General features: G+C 40.4%; 1 protein-coding gene across 1 annotated transcript in view; it reads left to right on the forward strand.

Annotated features, from left to right (window-relative positions):
• PPM1D (protein phosphatase, Mg2+/Mn2+ dependent 1D) overlaps positions 1–21,472 on the forward strand; it is a 101,148-nt gene that overhangs the window by 52,193 nt on the left and 27,483 nt on the right. Inside the window, exon 3 of the mRNA XM_004450305.4 lies at positions 3,157–3,281. Coding sequence (XP_004450362.1) covers positions 3,157–3,281 — 125 coding nt within the window. The remainder of the gene's footprint in view (positions 1–3,156; positions 3,282–21,472) is intronic.

The following is a 21,472-nucleotide window of genomic DNA, read 5'->3' on the forward strand; positions in this document are numbered from 1 at the left end:
TCAGCATTGGAGAAAACATAGTATAACAAAATGACTAACTTTTATTATGACCTAGAACTAACAGTGTTGCTTTCAGAATTGAAAATTAAACTAGTTTTTAGAAGGGATTGTAAGGTGAGCACTCTTGAATTTCTGCTTTATATTAATTGCTACATTTTCTGATTATTTTGTACTTGTTTCATTCTCTGCACTGTACAATGCAGTAGCCACTAGCCCCATGGGGCTGTTTTAATTTAAACATAAATTTAATTAAAATAAAGTAAAAAAAATTAAGTTTCTCATTTGCACTAGCCACATTTATATTGCTCAATAGCTGCACATTGCTAGTGGCTCCATGTTGGACAATGCAGAATGAACATTTCCAACGTTGCAGAAAGTTGTAGTGGACAGTGCTGCTCAAATCTCCCAGCCTGCACTTGTCAGATGAACTTGTCTTCTACTTCAGGAGGAAACTTGAGGCTGTTCTTGTTCTGCTTAATTCTTTTTCTTGGCTCAGAAAAAGATTGCTCTTTTCTCAGTTTTAAAAGGTTTATGCCTTCATTATACTTTCTTTAGGACTTTATTCTATTTGTCTATTCCCTCTCTAGCACCTTCATTCCTTTTAAGTTAGAACAGAGATAGAGAAGCTTTAAATGGGGGCTAACTGCTGCTTAGGTGTAGACATTTCATAGTGATATTCCATTAGAAGTGGTCACCATTGTCTAGTCTTTATTCAGGTTTCTTATCTTGAAGCCAATTTAGTGTCAGTGCAGATATATTCATTGCTCATAAGGTTTAGGGGAATAGAATCATCCTAGTCAAACTCAACATAGTAAATTTAACAAGAGCCTCATGTGTAAGTCAGGATGTCTTATTATCCATTAATAATGAGAAAAATGCCAGTACGATAATGAACGTATCATGTTGTCAGTCCATATATCTTCTCCCTATAGATTAAATGAAAATTAAGATTATAATCTGAGTTTGTGGGTGCACATGAAACCTGAGTGAGGAGACTTAATTAAATGGTCTTCATGTCATCTGTTTGTGAGCCTTAGGAATCAACTTCTGCCATATGTATAAAACTGTCAGGTGGATCATTTTATATTAGGTAGTATAATACTCTTTCCTGAAAATGCTCTGTGCCACTCGTAATCCTCCTCGCCCACCTTTTCTAGCCTTCCATTGTAACACTCCTCTTCTGTTGACTTTTTTTTTTTAATTCCAGATTACCTTTAAATTGATTTAAGAGTCCGTTTTACTTTATATCATTCCCAATTCAGTCATGCCAGCCGCTGGTTGAGAGACCATTTCTGTTATGTGTTGATTATTACTTAAACTTTGCCCAGAGAATTAACCATATTTCCAAGCTTTAGGTACCCTAAATTGTACTGATTCCTCTGTGTAGTAATTACGTATTTCTTTTCTATTGTCCCTCTGCCAAATTTCTAGGAGGATTCTGTGTCTTTATTTTTTACTCTTCACTACCATTGACCTCTAGCCTGAGGTCATTTACTTTCATTCCTACTTCTGTTAGGCCACAAAGGTGGGTCTTTGGGGATAACCAGAGATATAGAGAAAAAATCTTTTAACATGAGAGTTAGGCAGAATTTACATTTATTGTATCTACAGAGATAGGAGCCAAGGTGAGTCTAAAGTGACTCAGACCTGACTCCTTGTGCTACGATTTTATTCTTGCTTAAATATCTAAGTTATTACTTAGCATTTGCTTTGATTATGCTGTAGCTTTTATACAGATGGATGAACATACATAGCCAAATATATAATTGTATGATTAGCATGTGCAGGAAATCATACTTGCACATACATTGCATGATCAAAAAATGGTGGATAACTCCATCCTTGGATGGAAATTTTACTATGTTAATTAAGCAAGTTGACGGGAGGATAGCCAGGGTCTTCTGCACAGGTCTGGCCAACTGATTGAAGCTGGTTTTCATATGTCATTGCTTTAACAAGATGTTCTTGACCATAAGAAATGGAATTTGTCACTAAGAGAGGATTGCCTCCCATTACCTTTTAATTTACATATAATTCTTTCCTTTGTATCCTAGCAACAGGGAGAGAAACAAGTTACTTTCAAGTATTCAGTCATCCTACACCCATCAGTTCTATTAAAATTTTCTTGAAGGCAACCAGTAGTAATCTGATAATCATATTCAGGAGCCTTTCTTTGTATTCATTCTTTGATCTTGATTTAAAAAAAAATAAATGATCCTTCCTTCACCTGTGCTTCATGTTTCTCTATTCTTTTTACCAGCAGTTATTCTTTTTTGAATCTGTTCCTTACATTCTACCTTGTTCAGATGTATGACAAAAAAAAAAAAAATCATACACTTTGTGACTGTTTTCTTACTCTGCAATTCCCAATCTACAGCTGTGGTTGATCTGTTTCCTGCAAGTCTAATCTCACACTTCTAATTACAGAAATAACTAAATACATAGATACTTGTATTGAGGTATTTCGTGCTGATTCCTGAAATCAGAAATATTAAAATGAAGTTCTGCTGTGTTCCCTTTCAATCAAAACCTTCCAAGCCACATGGCCTTTCCTTTTCATTTTCTTTGATCATTATTTAACCCTTCATTTATAAACTGCTGTTCTAATCCCCAATCTTTTTTTTTTTTTTTTTTTTTTTTTGAGGTACTGGGGGCTGGATATTAAACGAGGGACCTCATATGTGGGAAGCCGGCACTCAACCACTGAACCACATTGTCGTTCCTGAGTTGGTTTTTTTCATTTATTTTGCTTATTGTTCGTTTTTTGTTTGCTTTCTCAGGAGGCACCGGAACTGAATTCAGGACCTCCCAAACGGGAAGTAGGAGCTCAACTGCTTGAGCCACATCCACTCCCCCCTAACCCCTAATCTTTTTAGTCAAGTTGTCTTGCTTTTTTTTTTTTTTTGATATGTACTCATTTTTCTTCCCCTTATTCCATTCTATTCTGTCTGATCTACTATAGTAATCTCCAAATTCGCCTCATCTAATCCTCTCTGAACAGGACCTTTAGCTTATGCATCTTTGTATCTGAAACAGATAAATCATTATCTGTGATAACATAATCTTATTTTATTTGTTATTTAGCACATTGAGCTAACTTAGTTGTTTTATTTTAATCATTTAGAGTATTTATATAAACTCTTATTTATTTTTTAGTGTGATGAACAAGTCTGGGGTGAATCGTGTAGTTTGGAAACGACCTCGGCTCACTCATAATGGACCTGTACGAAGGAGCACAGTTATTGACCAGATCCCTTTTCTGGCAGTAGCAAGAGCACTTGGTAAGTAGGGTTTACATTTGGTGAAATTACATTGGATTTACTACAATATATAATGGTAAAATAAAAGAGGAAACTTTATGTGGCACGTGGTAGATAGAGGTAGATATATAATAATATTATTCTAAATGCATTAAAGCTTAATTGAGGGGGAAGTTAAGGTATAAATTTCAGTGCCATTTGTTCTTTGATCATGAGTCATGTTCAGTGTTTTGCTAACTTCCATTTATACTTAGGAAAGTATATATATGTCTGAGCTTCATACATATAATCTTTTTTCTTTTAAAGATGTATTTATTTATTTATTTTCCCCCCTTCCCTGCCTCCCACCCTGCTGTTTTTGCTGTCTGTGTTTTCTTGTCTTCTCATTTTCTCTCCTCTAGGATTCACTGGGATTCGCTCCTGGGGACCTCTGATGAGGGGGAGAGATTCCCTGCCAAATGCACCAGCTCATTTCCTGGTTTCTGCTGTGCTTCACCTTGACTCTCCCCTTGTTTCTCTTTTGATGTGTCATCATCTTGCTGCGTAACTCACTAGCGTGGGGCACTGGCTCATTGTCTGGGCACTCGCTTGCTGTGCGGGCACATTTTCCTTCTTCTTTTTCACCAGGAGGCCCCAGGGATTGAACCCAGGTCCTCCCATATGGTAGGCAGAAGCTCAGTCACTTCAGCCATATCCACTTCCCCATACATATAATCTTAAAACTATGTTTTAATGTCCTTCCTTACTTCAGCCCTTCATATTTCCTCTGAGAACCTTCAAAACTTTTTTTTTAACTTTAGCTAACAAAGTAGATTGTCCATGACGAAGTAAAAATAGTTATTTTTCTCTTCTATCTGGTTTTAGAAGGAATACCTGAGAATTATATCTAGAAATATCTTACTTTGGCTGTGGTAGGTTGGGATAGTTCTTCTGAAGAAATTTTTCTTAGATAACTCCAATTCTTTCCTTCCTTCCTTGCTTCAGCAGAACTTGAGTACTAACTTGCTGCAAGGCATTATGTTAGGCTTTGAAGATACAATGCAGATATACCCTCTGCCCTTACAGAACAAGACCATGGGGAGATAGGCAATAAAGAAGTAAGCTTATAACTGAAATAATTACAGATTAGGAAATACTAGAGAAGAAATAAAAATAAACATGGTGATGTGATAAAGAATAATTTAGAAGAGATTAACATTAAAATTATAATAATATTCTTTCATCAGTTATAACAAATGTACCACACTAATGTAAGGAGTTAATAATGGGCAGGGAGTGGGGGGGGGAATATGGGAACTCTGATTTTTCTGTAAAGCTATAACTTCTCTAATTAAAGAAAAAAAAAATGACAAAGGAAAAGAAAATCCTGACCTCTGTAGTCATGATAAACGATTGGCTAAATGTTTGGCAGCTGGCCACTCTTCTCTTGAAATAAGTAAGTTAGAAGAGAAAAATGTTTTAGATAGATGGGAATGCTTCTCTTTGGAAGTGTTTTACCTGAGTTTGGATGGCTGAGAAGGAGTTAGTCATGTGAAAAGTCTGTGGGAGAATATTTCAGGCATGGATCCTGAAGTGATAAAGAGCTTGGCATGTTCTAGGAATTTAGGCCACTATGATTAAAATTGGTTAGGAAGATAGAGATCTTATCACGGGAGGGATTTGTATTCTAATCTAAATGCAGTGGGAAGGATTGAAGGGTATTAAGCTAAGGTATAACTTTATCTGATTTGTATTTGAAAACATTATTTTACCTACTATGTACAATTTCTTGTTCATCTATTTTTTTAAATATTGTGGTAACATATACAACCTAAAATTTCCCATTTTAAATTTTGAAATATACAATTCATTTTTATTAATTATATTCACAGTGTTGTGCTACCATCACCACCATCCATTAACAAAACTTTTCCATCATCCCGAACACAAACTCTGCTCCCATTAAAACAGGGATTCTTAACCTTTTTGGTTTCATGGACCCCTTTGTCAATCAGGTATAAATCAAGGCCCCTTACTAAGTCCACACTTTACTGTGTATTATTTAATAAATATATGACACTCACACCAACATGTCCCCACAAGAATAATTTTTTGAATTTCAACTCAAATTCACATACCCCTTGTTAAGAACCCTAGCATTAAAGCATGAACTTCTTGCTTATCTTTGAAGGTCAAAATGTACATAGTGCCAGTCTTTATGGAACCTGTAATATAGTATGGTGGAATAAGCAATAAGCAAATAAATAAATAAACAAGAATAGCATTCTGAAAAGTGTCAAATGAATTTAAACAATGTGATATGTCTATATTTGGTGGGAGGAATAGCAGGTGGCAGAAGAGGGCTGTTTTAGAGAGGATGATCTGGGAAAGACATCGAAGGAAATCTGAAGGAGGAAAAAGGGGTCAGGGAAAATATGAGAAAGCAGAATGATAGCATGTGCAAAGGCCCTTAGGCAGTTAGTGGACATTTGTTCTTTTTGGAGGAGGAGGAGAGTTGTACAGCAACTCTTAAATAACATCCTGATTCCCTTTTGGGAAATTACATCTCCTCTACTATGTGCAGTCTTGGTTTAGACATTCCCATTAATGTTCTTTTTATAAAGCTAGGCCAATCAGATTCTCCAGTTCAGGACTTTGAATTTTGAATCTAATAAGGACAAAAAATAAACAAATAAAACCACACATACACGGAAAAAAACTTGTTGGAATGATTCCATCCTAGTGACAGTGGGCTCCTGAGGCAGTGCTCCCATGATATGATTGGGTTTTCCTGGCTGGTTGCCCTGTTCCCATGCCTGTTTCTTCAGTTGCTTGTCTGTCATTTCACCTGTTTGATTTTCTTGTAAGTTGCCTTTTTGGACTGAATTAACCTGAGGTGGATTCTGTTGTTTGGAGACAAAGAATCCTAATACAGGCAGAAAATGACTTGGTGTCTTTGAGGAATGGAAATGAGGCCAGTGTGAGAGAGGGAAGGGTGGAGATGATGATACTTACCAGATTAAAGAAGGGTCATGCAGGCCAAAGTAAGGAGTATGGCTGGTGAGACCTAAATCTTACAAGGTTCTCTAGGCCCGGGTCAGGAACTTGATTTTTATTTTGAATGCTAATTGGGAAAGGATTTGTATTAGCCAAAGGGGTGCTGATGTAAAATACCAGAAATCTGTTGGCTTTTATAATGGTATTTATTGGGGGTAAAATCTGATGGTTACAAGGCCCTAAAGAGCTAACTCATCAAGGTGTTTTTTTTTTTCACCAAAGCCAGTTGCCACTTGCTTGTTGAAGCAAGACGGTCGCTGATCTCTGTGAGGGTTCAGGCTCCCCCTTGGACTTTTCTCTCAAGGCTTCCTATATCAGATCAGTTTCAGCTGTCTTCTCAAGGTCAGCTGTTAGCTATTAGGCAAATGGCTCAGCTCTCTCCAGGGCCCCAGGATCAAATGTGACAGAGCTATCTCCTCTTCCCCTGTGGTATCTTGACTGAGTGTCTGTTTCTCAGCCTACCAAGGGGCAGGTACTCAACCCTGAGTCATGCCCTACTGACCTGAATTGAAGCCCTAATCTTAACATAATTTAATCAAGGACATCTCAACTGAATCTAATACAACCAAAGAGTATCACACCCAGAGGAACAGACCAGTTTACAAATATAATCTCTCTTTTTGGGGGGTCACAAAAATAATCTCAAAGTGCCACAGGATTGAAGAGTAAGAAGAGGAATTGTACTATATAGGTTAAGAGATGGAATCCGGGGAAGCAGATTTGGCTCAAGTGATAGGGCTTCCATCTACCATATGGGAAAACCCGGGTTCGATCCTTGGGGCCTCCTGGTGAAAAAGAAAAAGAAAGCATGCCTGTGAGATGAACTGGTGCCTGTGCTGGAGCTGAGTGCTTGCGTGAGTGCTTGTGTGGTGAGCCAGTGCCTGCGCAGCAAGCAGAGTGCCCACGCGGTGAGCCAGTGCCCGCACGAGTGAATCACACAGCAAGGTGATGATGCAACCAAAGAGATGAAGGGGAGAGTGAAGATAAAGTGCAGCAGAAACCAGAAACTGAGGTAGCGCAGGTGACAGGGAACCTCTCTCTACATCAGAGGTCCCTAGGATCGAATCCTAGAGGAGGAAAAAAAGAGAAGAGAAGACAAAAAGAGAAATAGATACAGAAGATCACAGTGAATGGGCACAGCATAAACAGAGTGGGGGTGGGGAATTTTTAAAGAGAGATGAAAACTGGAGGCAGTATGCCTATGTTCAAATCCCAGTGCAGCTACTTATCATGTAGCCTCAATCTTTTGTGACATAGTTTTCTCATCTGTAAAGTAGGGGATAATATTGGTACATATCTCATAGTGTTGAATTTGGATGACTTAATACATGTAAAGCACTTAGAATGGTGCGTAGCAGTATTAAATGCTCTGTGTAAGCTGCTATTATTATTATTATTTATTGAAGTGGATCAGTGACATACAGTTTATGTTTTTAAAGGATCATTTTGGCTGCTATACTCATAAGAATATAGGGGAATTAAAATGGAGGCAGGGATATCATTTAGGGACCTGTTGCAGTATTCTAGACTTTTATATATTTTATAAATTTTTGCAGAACTACATGGCACTTGCTTAAAGTTACCTAGGTCATTTATTCATAGTTTCACATGTGAAACAATAGGTTCTTCGGTTAACAAGGAAAAGGAGGGGAGACAGTGATAGCTGTTGTTTACATTTCAGCCAGAGAATCAATCTGGGATCATTAACTGTCGTTTTAACAATTAACCTTGAAAGATGGATGGAAGGCAAAGAATTAATTTACTAAAGAATAGAAGGTTTTTTAATGGGGAACTTACTGTACTGTGGGCTGGGTCATATTCTAAATTCTTTTTTTTTCTTCTTCTTTTAAAGATTTATTTATTTTATTTTATTTCTCTCCACCCCACCCCACCCCACCCCACCCCACCCCACCCCACCCCACCCCACCCCAGTTGTCTGTTCTCTGTGTCTATTTGCTGTGTGTTCTTCTTTGTCTGCTTCTGTTGTTGTCACGGCATGGGAATCTGTGTTTCTTTTTGTTGAGTCATCTTGCTGCATCAACTCTCCATGTGTGCGGCGCCATTCCTGGGCAGGCTGCACTTTCTTTCACGCTGGTGGCTCTCCTTATGGGGGACACCCCTGCATGGCAGGGCATTCCTTGTGCGCATCAGCACAGCGCATGGGCCAGCTCCACACGGGTCAAGGAGGCCTGGAGTTTGAACCGCGGACCTTCCATGTGGTAGGCAGATGCCCTAACCACTGGGCCAGTTCTGCTTCCCGTTATTCTAAATTCAAAAGCAAGGTGAAGGTGCAATTTAGAATGACGAATAGCAGGTTATTTTATATAGATGAGTGTGTGTGCCAAGCATTTGTGATTGTGGCAGTTTGAGTCTTTTATGGACCACAGAAAATTCTGTTCTTAAAACTAATCCAACCTGTGCATGTAAACCTATTGTTAATGGTACTTTTTAATTACATTCAGTTAAGGGACTTTCTTTTTTATTACATCACTTCAGTAGGGCATTAACTAGGGTAGGTCTTAATCCTCTTACTGGAGTTCTTTATAAATGGAGGAGATAAAAGCTGTACACACCCAGAAAAAAAGACAGAAGAACCCCGAAGCTGAGAGAACACCCCAGGAACCAGAAGCTGGAATCAACAGAACACAGAGGCTGAAAGAAAGCCACAGATGGAACAGCCTGAATCTCAAAGCAGCGAGGCTGGGAGGAGAGGGGAGAGACTAATGGATGCCGCCATGTGCCTGATCACCTATAGCTGTATCTAGAGAAGAAAGTATCTTTTGATAATGCCTTGACTTGAACACTTTTCACAGCCTCAGAACTGTAAGCTTTTAAAGCCAGTCCATTTCTGGTATATTGTTCCAGCTGCTTTTAGCAAACTAAAACAGTGATTGTATAGAAGAGAAGGAACAGGTGAAGGAATAGCAGAGAGATGGCAGAAAAACCAGGTTGTAGGAATGTTAATTTAGACATTCCTACTAACTCCAGAAATTCCCTCTAGAGCAGGGGTTTTTAACACAAGGGGTCTATGAATTTGAATTGAAATTCAAAAAAACATTATTCTTGTGGGGATGTGATACATTTATTAAATAATACGTAGTATAGTGTGGATTTAGCAAGGAGTTTGTGGTTTTCACTTGACTGGTAAAGGGGTCTGTGGAACAAAAAAGGTTAAGAACCCTTGTTCTAGAGTAATTCAGACAAGGAGTAATTCATTCCCTACTTGAATATCTTCAGTAATCTTTACTTAATATTTCAAAGTACAAAGTCCTCTTCCATTATTAAATTCTCATTGTTATTTTATTGTGAGTTTTAATCTGCCTCCAAAAATCTTTCGGACATTGGCTCTAGTTTTGTGTGCTGAAACAAGAATAGGACAGTCTACTTATTTTGCATGATAGTCATTTATCTATTCAAAATTGGCTTCTCTAGTATTTTCTCTAGGCCTAAAATGCTTAATTTAAGGCCCTTCATTATCCTTGTTGTATTCCTCTAAGTGTTTCCTTCTGTATATGTGATTCTGGAATTGAGGGGACTGTGCAAGGTGTTTTCTGACCAGTTTGAAGTACACTGAAAATATTTAATTCCTGCTACATAAGCATTGTACTTCTAATAAATAAGTCCTGGAATCCTATATGTCATTCATTTAGTGGCCATATCATATTGTTGGTTTATTAAACTCAGATTTCTAGGTATTTTTCTTAGAAACTTCTACCATATCAATTTTCTCCATTACGTAACCTGTTGGGGTTTTTTTGGGTTATGTGAGGGTGAGGAGAAAAGAGACTAGATAATAGCAGCATTAGATGGGTCCCTTAGAGAATGAACAACCATTTTGTATTAATCGATCTAAAAAGTATGGATTAATAGATCAGCATGTATTTGGAGAGAGAAATCTTGATTGATGTGATGCTGTTTTCTCCTTGGTTGGCTTCAACATTTGTTAATGTCCTGGAAAAAGAAATAAAGTGTTAATCCTCAATTTTGTATACTACATAAATATTCAAGCACTTGAGGGTTAGCTAATTTACATTACAAATGTAGTTAGACAGCAGGATATGAATGTTGTTTTACTTATTTACTTATTTAATTTATTATTTTAAGGAGGTCCCAGGTATGAACCTGGGACTTCGTACAAGTGAAGCAGGCACACAATGACTATGCTACACCTGCTCCCCTGAGTATTGTTTTAAAGTGTTTCACCACAGACTGCTTATTAGTTTCAAGGGAGGAAAAATAGTAATTAGTAGAGAATTGAGGTAATACCTTATCTGGAATCATAATTAATATCATTAATGAGGGATAGATGGATACCACATGCCTCCAAATGTATAATACCATTAAAAGAACACATATCCTCCATGTAGTATTTTGGCCAAGAATGCATAACCTCAATTCATTCATGAGGAAACATTAGATAAACACAAGATGAGGACCACTTTATGGTTTAAAAAAAGTTGCATGTGGAGGTGTGGTGGCTGTATTAAAAAATATCAGTGTCATGAAAGAAAAGCCATGGAAATATACTAGATTAAAGGAAGCTAACGAATATAGAGAGAATAAGTGTTTATATATATATGTTTCAGAGAGTGTGGCAGTTTGAGATTATTTATGAATCCCAAAAAGAGAAAGATTATGTTTGTAAACTAAAGGATTTACAATTAGGGCTTTTGAGTCTATCACATTAGTATGGTGTGACTCAGGTTAAATCCCCACCCCCTTAGTGGAGCTATATAAATGGACGCTCAAGGAGACACATGGAAAGAGAGTTGTCATGTTTGATCCTGGGGTCCTGGGAAGAGATGAGCCATTTGACTGATAGTTTTTTTGGAAGAGAACAGAGCAGCTGAGCAGCTGAGAAGGCCCTGAAAGAAACTAGCCCTGTGCCAGAGATTGATACAGGAAGCCCTGAGAGACCAGGCAAAGATGGGCTGCCATCTTGTTTCAACATATGGCAGCTGACTTTGGTGAGAAGGTACCTCTTATAGTAGCTTGAGTTGGACTTTTCATGACTTGGGACTGTAAGCTTTTACCCCAAATAAATACCCTTTATAAAGCCAACAGATTTTTAGTACTTTGCATCAGCACCCCTGTAACAGTTTGACATAGTTATGAATTTCAAAAATGGATATTGGATTATGTTTGTAAACTGGTCTGTACATGGGTGTGATTAAGTTATGATTAGGGATTTGATTGGGCCACATCATTAGGGCGTTGAGTCCCTACCCCTTGGTGGGTGAGGACTCACAGATAAAAGGCATGGCAAAGGACAGAGTTGAGGGGTTTTTTGGTTTTGTTTTTTCTTTTTTTCCCTTCTTTATTTTCTTTTAAATGTTACATTAAAAAAATATAAGGTCCCCATATACCCCCCACCCTACCCACCCCACCCCTCCTACATCAACAACCTCTTCCATCATTGCAGCACATCCACTGCATCTGGTGAGTACATTCTGGAGCACTGCTGCACCACCTGGACAGTGGTCCACATTGTAGTCCACACTCTCCTGAGTTGAGGGTTTTTGATGTTGGAGTTTGATGCTGAAGCCTTAAACTGGAGCCCCAGGAAGAGAGGAACGCTGAGCCCAGTAAGAAGCAAGCCCTGGGAAGAGAGGAACCCTGAACACAGAAGAAAGACCCTGGAAGGGAGGAACCCAGGAAGCCTGAACCCTTGCAGAAATCCCCAGCCATCTTGTTCCAACACATGAAAATTGACTGTGGTGAGGGAAGTAGCTTATGCTTATGGCCTGGTATCTTCTGGTATACCACAAATTGGTTGGTTTTTATAAAGGGTATTTATTTAGGGTAGGAGCTTACAGATAACCAGGCCATAAAGCATGAGTTACTTCCTTCAACAAAGTCATGTTTAGGTGGCTTTTTTGTGAACTTTTTTGTGAACTGTAGTGAAGTTCCCTTCACTAGAAGTGTTCAAGTGTCTGTGTGGGTTGACAGGGATTTCTATAGTGGCTAGTGTGGCAGTTTGGGATTATTTTATGAATCCCCAAAAGGGAAAGATTGTGTTTAGTATCTGTTCCCTGGGTGTGATATCCTTTGATTGCATTAAATCCAGCTGAGGGGGGCTTTGTTTAGATTACGCCATAAGATCAATTTGGGGCTCTTGATTGGACTAAGTCAGTGAGACTTGACTCAGGTTGAGATTGAATCTCTGCTCCCTTGCTGGGTGTGACGTAAATGGAAACACAGAGAGAGACTCACTTAGATAGACACAGGAAAATGGAACTGGCATATTTGATTCTGCTATGAGAGAGAGAGAGGATTGCTTAAGCCTGAAGCCCCCAAGAGGCTGGGCCCATGTAGCAGGCAGCTCATGCGTATATATACCTGATAGCTTATAGTTGAATTTGGTTAGAAAGACAACCCCTATGCCTGGTTGCTCAAAGTTAAGGTTTATATTAGTCAGCTAAAGGGGTGGTAATGCAAAGTACCAGAATTTTGGAGGCTTTTATAAAGGGTATTTATTTGGGGTAGAAGCTTACATTCACAAGGCCATAAAGAGTAAGTTACGACGTGGAAGCAAGAGAGAGTTCCCTAGACATGGGAGAGAACTTCGATCCTGGGGCCCAGAGAGAATTGAGCCATTGCCTGATAGTTTGCAGCTGAAGAGACTAGAGCCATGCGCAGCTAAGAAGGAAAGAAATGAGTCCTCCAGCCTATAGGTGAGATCAAGAGAAGCTGGGCCCACAGAGATATAAGAGGAAAGAGAAGGCTGAACCCTTTCAGATATTGCCTGCCATCTTGCTTCAACAAATGGCAAATGACTTTGGGTGAAAAATCTACCTTGACTTGGACTCTTTAGGGCATTGTAACTATAAGCTTTTACCCAAATAAATACCCTTTATAAAAGCCAAAAAAAAAAAAAGAGTTAAGGGGAAACGGACTTTGGCCCAGTGGTTGGGGCGTCCGTCTACCATATGGGAGGTCCGTGGTTCAAACCCCGGGCCTCCTTGACCCGTGTGGAGCTGGCCATGCGCGGTGCTGATGCGCGCAAGGGGTGCCGTGCCGCTCAGGGGTGTCCCCCGCGTGGGGTAGCCCCACGCACAAGGAGTGCGCCCTTGAGGAGAGCCGCCCAGCGTGAAGGGAGGGTGCAGCCTGCCCAGGAATGGCGTCGCCCACACTTCCTGTGCTGCTAACGACAACAGAAGCGGACAAAGAAACAAGACGCAGCAAATAGACACCAAGAACAGACAACCAGGGGAGGGGGGGAAATTAAATAAATAAATCTTTAAAAAAAAAAAAAAGAGTTAAGTTACTTCCCTCATTAAAGTCTTTTGCCACATGCTGGAGCAAGATGGTTGCCAGTGGGGGATGTATGGGTGGGAGGGAGTTCTCCAGGGCAAGCATATAGTGTGTATAGATATGTTCAGATGTTCATTGGGTATTGGCATACTGGATAGGTGTTTCACACGACAGCCGAGGGAGTGCTGAGTTTCCATTCCGGGGAACTCTGTTGCACTCCCCAGTGGAGCAGCAACAATCCCCAAGTGCAAGGGCAAAGACCAGTGAAGAAGGATGGTCCAGTGATGGGCCCTTGATACTGATGAGTATGCTTATGAGCCTGTATACTTGAAATTTCAATTAGGCCTAGAGCTATAGGGTGCCTAAGAGTTACCTTGAGAGCCTCCATGTTGCTCAGTGTGGCCACTCTCTAAGCCAAACTCAACATGTAAATGCATTACCTTTCCCCCAGTGTGGGACATGACACCTGGTGGTGAGCCTCCCTGGCACCAAGGGATTACTACCAAGCACTGGCTGGCGATGCAACTAGAAGAAGACCTTACATAAAAGGGGGAAATGGTAAAGGCAAATGAGTTTATATGGCTGAGAGTCTTCAAAATGAGTTGGTAGGTCATCAGAGGGGTTATGCTTACACACATCCAGCAAGATCTCAGAGATAACCAAAATAGATACAACCCCAGGTAGTGGTGCTCCTGAGGGCTACGGAGACATCCAGGTCCTGCGGTTGGGCATATGGCTCTAGAGTTCAATGCCTTGCCAGTGGGCCCTACTTTGGAATTTGTGCTCCAGAGTGTGATGGAGTTGGACTCAGATGTGACCTCTACACATGCCTCTTCTGTCACTTTTACTGAACCTGTGGTTGGTACTGGGGTTGATGTATGCTCAGGAGACTTGAATCTCTGGACTGTCCATGTGCCAGCTAGGCCCTGAGCCTCAGCAGAGTTGCAACACCTACTCTCCATTTCTTTGGACATACCCAGGTCAGCTAACAGGGAGGTGAGGATGGTCAACCACCACACCAGGGAACTGAGAGAGTCTACAACTGCAAGCAGGAGAATCCATCCATCAGCCATGTGGAATCTAAGCCCCCTTTTGATTTAGAGGACATTGCCATCCCAGGGTCCTCAGGATGGAGGAATAAAATATGGATTAGAGTGGACTTTCTGGTATTCTACTATAGAATTATTGTGACTCTAGCAATGGAAGAAACTGTATCATTGATGTGGAGACAGTGGCCATGGGAGTTGCTGAGGGCAGGAAGGAAGAAGAGGTATGATATGGTGGCATTTTGGGGACTTGGAGTTGTCCTGAATGATATTGCAGGGACAGATGTAGGACATTATATATCCTGCCATAACCCACTGAATGGACTGGGAGAGAATGTAAACTACAATGTAAACTATAATCCATGCTGTATAGCAGTGCTCCAATACGTAGTCATCAAATGCAATAAATGTGCCACACTGATGAAAGAGGTTGGTTATATGGGAGGAGTGGGGAAAGCTGTGGGGAGTGTGGTATATGGGAACCTCATATTTATTATTGTAGTATTTTGTGTGATCTATGTATCTTTACAAAGAAAAGAGATAATAAAAGATGAAAAAAAAAAAAGATAGCTGCTGGTATCTGCGAGGGTTCAGGCTTCCGCTTCCTCTTAAGGCTGCATGGTCCCAGTTTCTTCTGATCACAGCAGTAGGCTGGCATAAGGGTCATGTATTTTCCTTGGGTTTGTCTCTCTTCAGACTCAGCTGCTTTGCCCTCTCCCTGGGGCTGCAACATCAAAAACTAAGCTCTCTCCTCTGCCTGTGAGTGTGTGTATCTGCCCACAAAGGGAGCGGGGACTCAATGTCTACCGAGGTGGCCAAATCAAAGCCCTAATCTTAATTTAATCAAGTAAAAGTGAAACCTCTGAATTTTAATTATTTATTTTTTACCTTACTGACTTCCTAATTTATTCCATTCCTGGCTATCTATTTGGGATACTAGGCTTCACAAAATTAAGCTTACCAATGACATGATTTTAGAGTGTCTTTCCTGCAGATAGGTTGCTTGAATATTATTTCTAACATTTCCCATATTTGAAACCGTTGAATTTAATACTTCAAAGGGTGTCACACCCAGAGGAACAAACCAGTTTATAAACGTAATCAATATTTCTTTCTAGAATTCATGAGTAGTATCAAACTGCCATAAGGTCCAAGAGACTAGATTTTGGAGGGGAAGGCAAAGACCCATGCAGAGATTGGCAGCCATCTTGCTTCACCCTATGACAACAATGCCAGGATCACCAGTAGCTGACATTGTTGAGAAAGAACCTCTTATGGTGCCTTGAATTGGATTTTTCAAGGCCTTGGAACTGTGAGCTTTTACCCCAACAAATACCCTTTATAAAAGCCAACACATTTCTGATACTTTGCATTGGCAGCTAGGAATTTAAAAGTTCAAGAGTCTCTGAGAGTATATGATAATATTGTTAAAATTATTTATCTCAGATTAGCGTTCCATTTTAACCAAATACCTTTTCTCAGCTTGTGGTTTCCTTAAGTATTGTTTTTTTTTTGTTTTTTTTTTGTTTTCAAGAAGAACATTATTTTCCTTTTTTTGTAAGATTTATTTATTTCTCCCCCCCCCATTGTCTGCTCTCTGTGTCTGTTCACTATATTCTTCTGTGTCCACTTGCATTATCTGGTGGCACTGGGAAACTGCATCTCTTTGCTTAATCTTGCTGCGTCTGCTCTCCATGTGTCGGCACCACTTCTGGGCAGGCTGTGCTTTTCTTGTGTGGGGTGGCTCTCCTTGTGGGGTGCACTCCTTGCGTGTGGGGCACCCCTACGCGGGGGCACCCCTATGTATCTGGGCACTCCTTGCACGCAGCCGTGGGCCAGCTTACCACATGGATCAGGAGGCCCTGGGGTTCGAACCCTGGACCCTCCATATGGTAGGCAGGCACTCTATCAGTTGAGTCACGTCTCCTTCCCTAGGTATTGTTTTTGAGATTTATGCATATTTATAAGTGTAGTTCTAGTTCAGTCATTATAATTACTTTGTATTCAATTTCAGTATGAAACTACAATTTCTTCTTCCACATCCCTTCTGATGGACATTTAGATTGTTTCCAAGTATTTGCTTCCATGAAAAATGCTGCAATAAATACCTCCTGTATATACATGTACTAGCTCTCCTTACGGTACATAACTATAAGTGGAATCCTGGATCATAGTATGCTACTTACCAACTTTTTGTTGGACACTCATGCAAAGCGATAATATTTCTACAGTAAACAGAAGAGGCTGCTTGAGGCTGGAGGTAGCTGCTCCAAGGCCACACACATAACCCATGTAAGGCATACCAATTGGGAAGCTTATTTCATAGATTTGCACATTTTCAGCTTTTCTAGTTAGTGTTAAATTTCTTTCCAGTGTGACTGTGGCAGATTGTTATAGTCCCCCTGTATTAGTTATCTATTGTTGTTTAACAGAATATCCCAACTTAACAATTTAAAACATTTATTATGCCATATAGTTTCTGTGGCTTAGGAACCTGCAACCAGCTTAGTGGCTCAGGGTCTCTCATGGTATTGCAATCAAGATGTCAGTCAGGGCTGCAATCATCTGAAGTCTGGAATGGGGTTGGAGAATTTGCTTCTAAGAAATGAAAGCATGCTCACATGGCTGTTCATGGGAGGCCTCAGTTCATTGGCCTGTGGGTCTCTCTATAGGGCTGCTTGATGTATCCTTACTACATGGCAGCTGGCTTCCCCAGAGGGAGAGATCTGAAATAGAGCAAAAATTTTTTTGACATAGTCTCATAAGTGATGTACCATCACCTCCTCCATATTCTGTTTGTTAATACTGAATCACAGGAAGCGGATTTGGCTCAACGGATAGAGTGGCCACCTACCAATGGGAGGTCCAGGGATCAAACCCAAGATCTCCTGACCCGTGTGGAGCTGGCCCACGTGCAGTGTTGATGCGTGCAAGGAGTGCCCTGCCACACAGGGGTGTCCCCTGTGTAGGGGAGCCCCATGTACAAGGAGTGTACCCTGTAAGGAGAGCCTCCCAGCACAAAAAAAGTGCAGCCTGCCCAGGACTGGCACCGCACACACAGAGAGCTGACACAGCAAGATGACGCAGCAAAAAGAGACACAGATTCCCAGTGCCACTGACAAGAATACAAGCAGACACAGGAGAACACACAGTGAATGGATACTGAGAGCAGACAACTGGGGGGCGGGGAATGGTAAGGGGAAGGGAAGATAAATAAATTAAAAAAATAAATAAATCTTAAAAAAAAAAAACTGAATCACTATATCCAGGGCACCCTTCAGTGAAGGGGTAATGTGCTCCACCTCTTGAAAAAAGTATCAAAGAATTTGTGGACATATTTTTAAAACCACACACTCACTAACAGTACTTGAGAGTTACCACTTCATAGTTTCTCATTCATTCACCAAATATTTATTAAACATCTGCTATGTGCCTGGTATTACTGTTTTAGATGTCAGCTCTTCAACAGTGTACTGAAGAGGAAAAAATTCCTACAGCCATGAGGCTTACTGTCAGAAAAAAACGTGATAAACTGAAAGTAAGTAGCATATATTGTAGATAGGTTTGGATTATAAGAAGTATAAAGCAGGGAATGTTTTCGGGGTGGGGAGAGATTTGCAATTTTAAATGGGATTGTTAGAGGAGGCTTCACTGAGAAGATGACATTTGAGTAAAGTGGTAAGGCGGTGAGCCTTGTGAGTGAAGCAGGATATTTAGGTGGAAAGAATAGCAAATGCAAAGGTCCTAATTACTCCTTTTTTTTTTTTTTTTTTAACCTGAGTAACTGAAAGGGTAGAGTTGCTATTCACTTATGTAGGGAAGACTGGATCATCTGTGCTGAGGGCAGGTCGGGAATTCAGTTCACTATTTGAAATTAATTTGAAAGCCAGTAGCGTATAGATAGTATTCAAAGGCTTGAGACTGAATGGGGTCATCAGGGAATTGGAAGGTAGATACAAAAGAGGAAAGTTTTCATGACTAAGCCCTGAGACACTCTTGATATTGTGGTAGGGGATAGGGGGCGATATGAAGAGGAACTAACCAAAATGACTGAGAAAGAGCGGCAAGTAAAATAGGTAATTCAGGATAGAATGCCCTGGAAGCTAAGTGAAGAAAACAGTGTTTAAAACACTATTGATAGTTCAGGTTAGGAGGAAGACTAAAAAATGACTTGTGTTTGGCAACATGGAAGTCATTCGTGGCTTTGACAAAGTAGTGTTTGGTGGAATGTTAGGACCATAACCTTGATGGGAGTTGGTTCAAGAAAGAGAGGGAGGAGGGAAACGGACTTTGGCCCAGTGGTTAGGGCGTACGTCTACCACATGGGAGGTCCGCGGTTCAAGCCCCGGGCCTCCTTGACCCGTGTGGAGCTGGCCCATGCGCAGTGCTGATGCGCGCAAGGAGTGCCCTGCTACACAAGGGTGTCCCCCGCGTAGGGGAGCCCCACGCGCAAGGAGTGCGCCCATAAGGAGAGCCGCCCAGCTCGAAGGAGGGAGAACAGCCTGCCGAGGAATGTCGCCACCCACACTTCCCGTGCCGCTGATGACAACAGAAGAGGACAAAGAAAAAAGACACAGAAAACAGACAACCGGGGGAGGGGAATTAAATAAATAAAAATAAATCTTTAAAAATTAAAAAATAAAAAAATCATATGTTCTTTATTTAAAAAAAAAAAAAAAAAGAAAGGGAGGAGGAAAATTTGATAAAGCAAGTATAGGCAACTCTCATTAGGAGTTTTGTTAGAAAGAAGTGGAGAGAAATAGGGCCTTACCAGGAGAGGAAAGAAGAGTCAAGAGATTTATTGTTTTAAACAGAGAAGAAATAATACCAGTTGTTGGGAAAGATCCACTAGAGTGGAAACGTCCATGTATGAGAGAAGAGATAATTGCTGTAGTAATGTCTTACAAGAACAACTTTATTTCAGTGTAATTTTACAAACTAATCTATATAAACAAATGAAGTTTTTGATATAAAAAGACATATTGGGGGCGGCGGACTTGGCCCAGTGGTTAGGGTGTCCGTCTACCACATGGGAGGTCTGCGGTTCAAATCCCAGGCCTCCTTGACCCGTGTGGAGTTGGCCCATGCGCAGTGCTGATGCGCACAAGGAGTGCCTGTGCCACACGGGTGTCCCCCGCGTAGGGGAGCCTGGTGCGCAAGGAGTGCGCCCCGTAAGGAGAGCTGCCTAGGGCAAAAGAAAGTGCAGCCTGCCCAGGAAGGGTGCCGTACACACGGAGAACTGACACAACAAGATGACGCAACAAAAAAAGAAACACAGATTCCCGTGCCACAGACAACAACAGAAATGGACAAAGAAGACGCAGCAAATAGACACGGAGAACAGACAACCGGGGTGTGGGGGGAAGGAGAGAGAGAAAAAAAAAAAGACATATTGGGAGCAGATGTAGCTCAGTTGTTGAGTGCCTGGTTCCCATGCGCAGGGTCTCTGATTCAATCCCTGGTACCCCCTAAAAAAAGAAATATATTAAAAAAATACATAGAAGAGAGAGAATTATTTATTTTAATGATGAAAAATTATTTGTTTTTCTCTTTTTAAATAAAAATTTATTAAAGTATATATCATTCATTCATGAACATACTTAAACAATAAATGTTTAGTAAAAAAAAATGTATAGTAAAACAAACATGCATATCATCATGCAAGTCTCTCAGTACATCATCCCACCACCAACACGTTGCATTATTGCGAAACGTTTTTTACAAACTGTGAAAGAACATTGTCCAAATATACTAACTATAGCGCATATCTAATTTTTCTTTTGATTTTACTTTTCTTTTTATCACATAAATAATTTGTCACAAATTAATAGTACCTTTTAGATTTTAATATCAAAGCTTTTTTTAAAAAATGCTTCTTTACATAACTTTTCCAGTCCTTATTCTGACACATCTTAAAATATATATATTTTTTAATTATGTTACTAATTTACTTTTTTGAAGATAATTATTATTATTTTTTAAAGTACTGGGTCTGGAGATTGAACCCAGGCCCTCATGTGTGTGAGGCCAGCACTCAACCACTGAGCCACATAGATTCCCCTGAGTTGGTTTTTCATTTGCTTACTTATTGTTTGTCTTTGTCTTTAGGAGGCACTGGGAACCAAACCCGGGACCTCTTATGTGGGAAACAGGCACTCAGCTGCTCAAGCCATATCTGTTCTCTGAGGATAAATTCTTGTAGGTAGTTTAACTTGTGTATTAATACTTATTGGCCCATGGTAAATTGAATGCCAGAATTTAGCACTGTCCTTATGGTTTATGGCCATTTTTCTTCCAGTTTTCTGGGAAAGAAAGAAATCTTATAAAAACTGACACCATTTAGGCATTGAGGATAGTAATTATTCTAGCACAGATTTTACAGAGATGCCTTTTAGTGGCTGTCTGATGTAATTGAATGTGAGTCTTGCAAATCTTTTGTTCCTTGAACAAATACCACCAAACACTTGACGGTGTATACCAAGTACATGGGTTTTGCCCTTATGGAGCTTATAGTCTAATGAGGGGAAGAGACATGTACCTACTAAATGATCACAAAAAGAACTGAAAATTGCAACTCTTGAGTGCTTTTTATATACTAATGAAAACTTCAAAAAAAAAAAAATAGGGATATTTTACCTACAGAGAGGTCTGAGAAATGATGTTTGAGCTAGGAAATACTAGGAGTTAAGAAAGGAATAGGGAAGCGGACTTGGCCCAATGGATAGGGCGTCCACCTACCACAATGGAGGTCCGCAGTTCAAACTACGGGCCTCCTTGACCCGTGTGGAGCTGGTGTATGTGCAGTGCTGATGTGCGCAAGGAGTGCCATACCATGCAGGGGTGTCCCCCGCGTAGGGGAGCCCCACGTGCAAGGAG

Source organism: Dasypus novemcinctus, chromosome 21 (assembly GCF_030445035.2).
Source record: "Dasypus novemcinctus isolate mDasNov1 chromosome 21, mDasNov1.1.hap2, whole genome shotgun sequence".
NCBI classification, from domain to species: domain Eukaryota; kingdom Metazoa; phylum Chordata; class Mammalia; order Cingulata; family Dasypodidae; genus Dasypus; species Dasypus novemcinctus.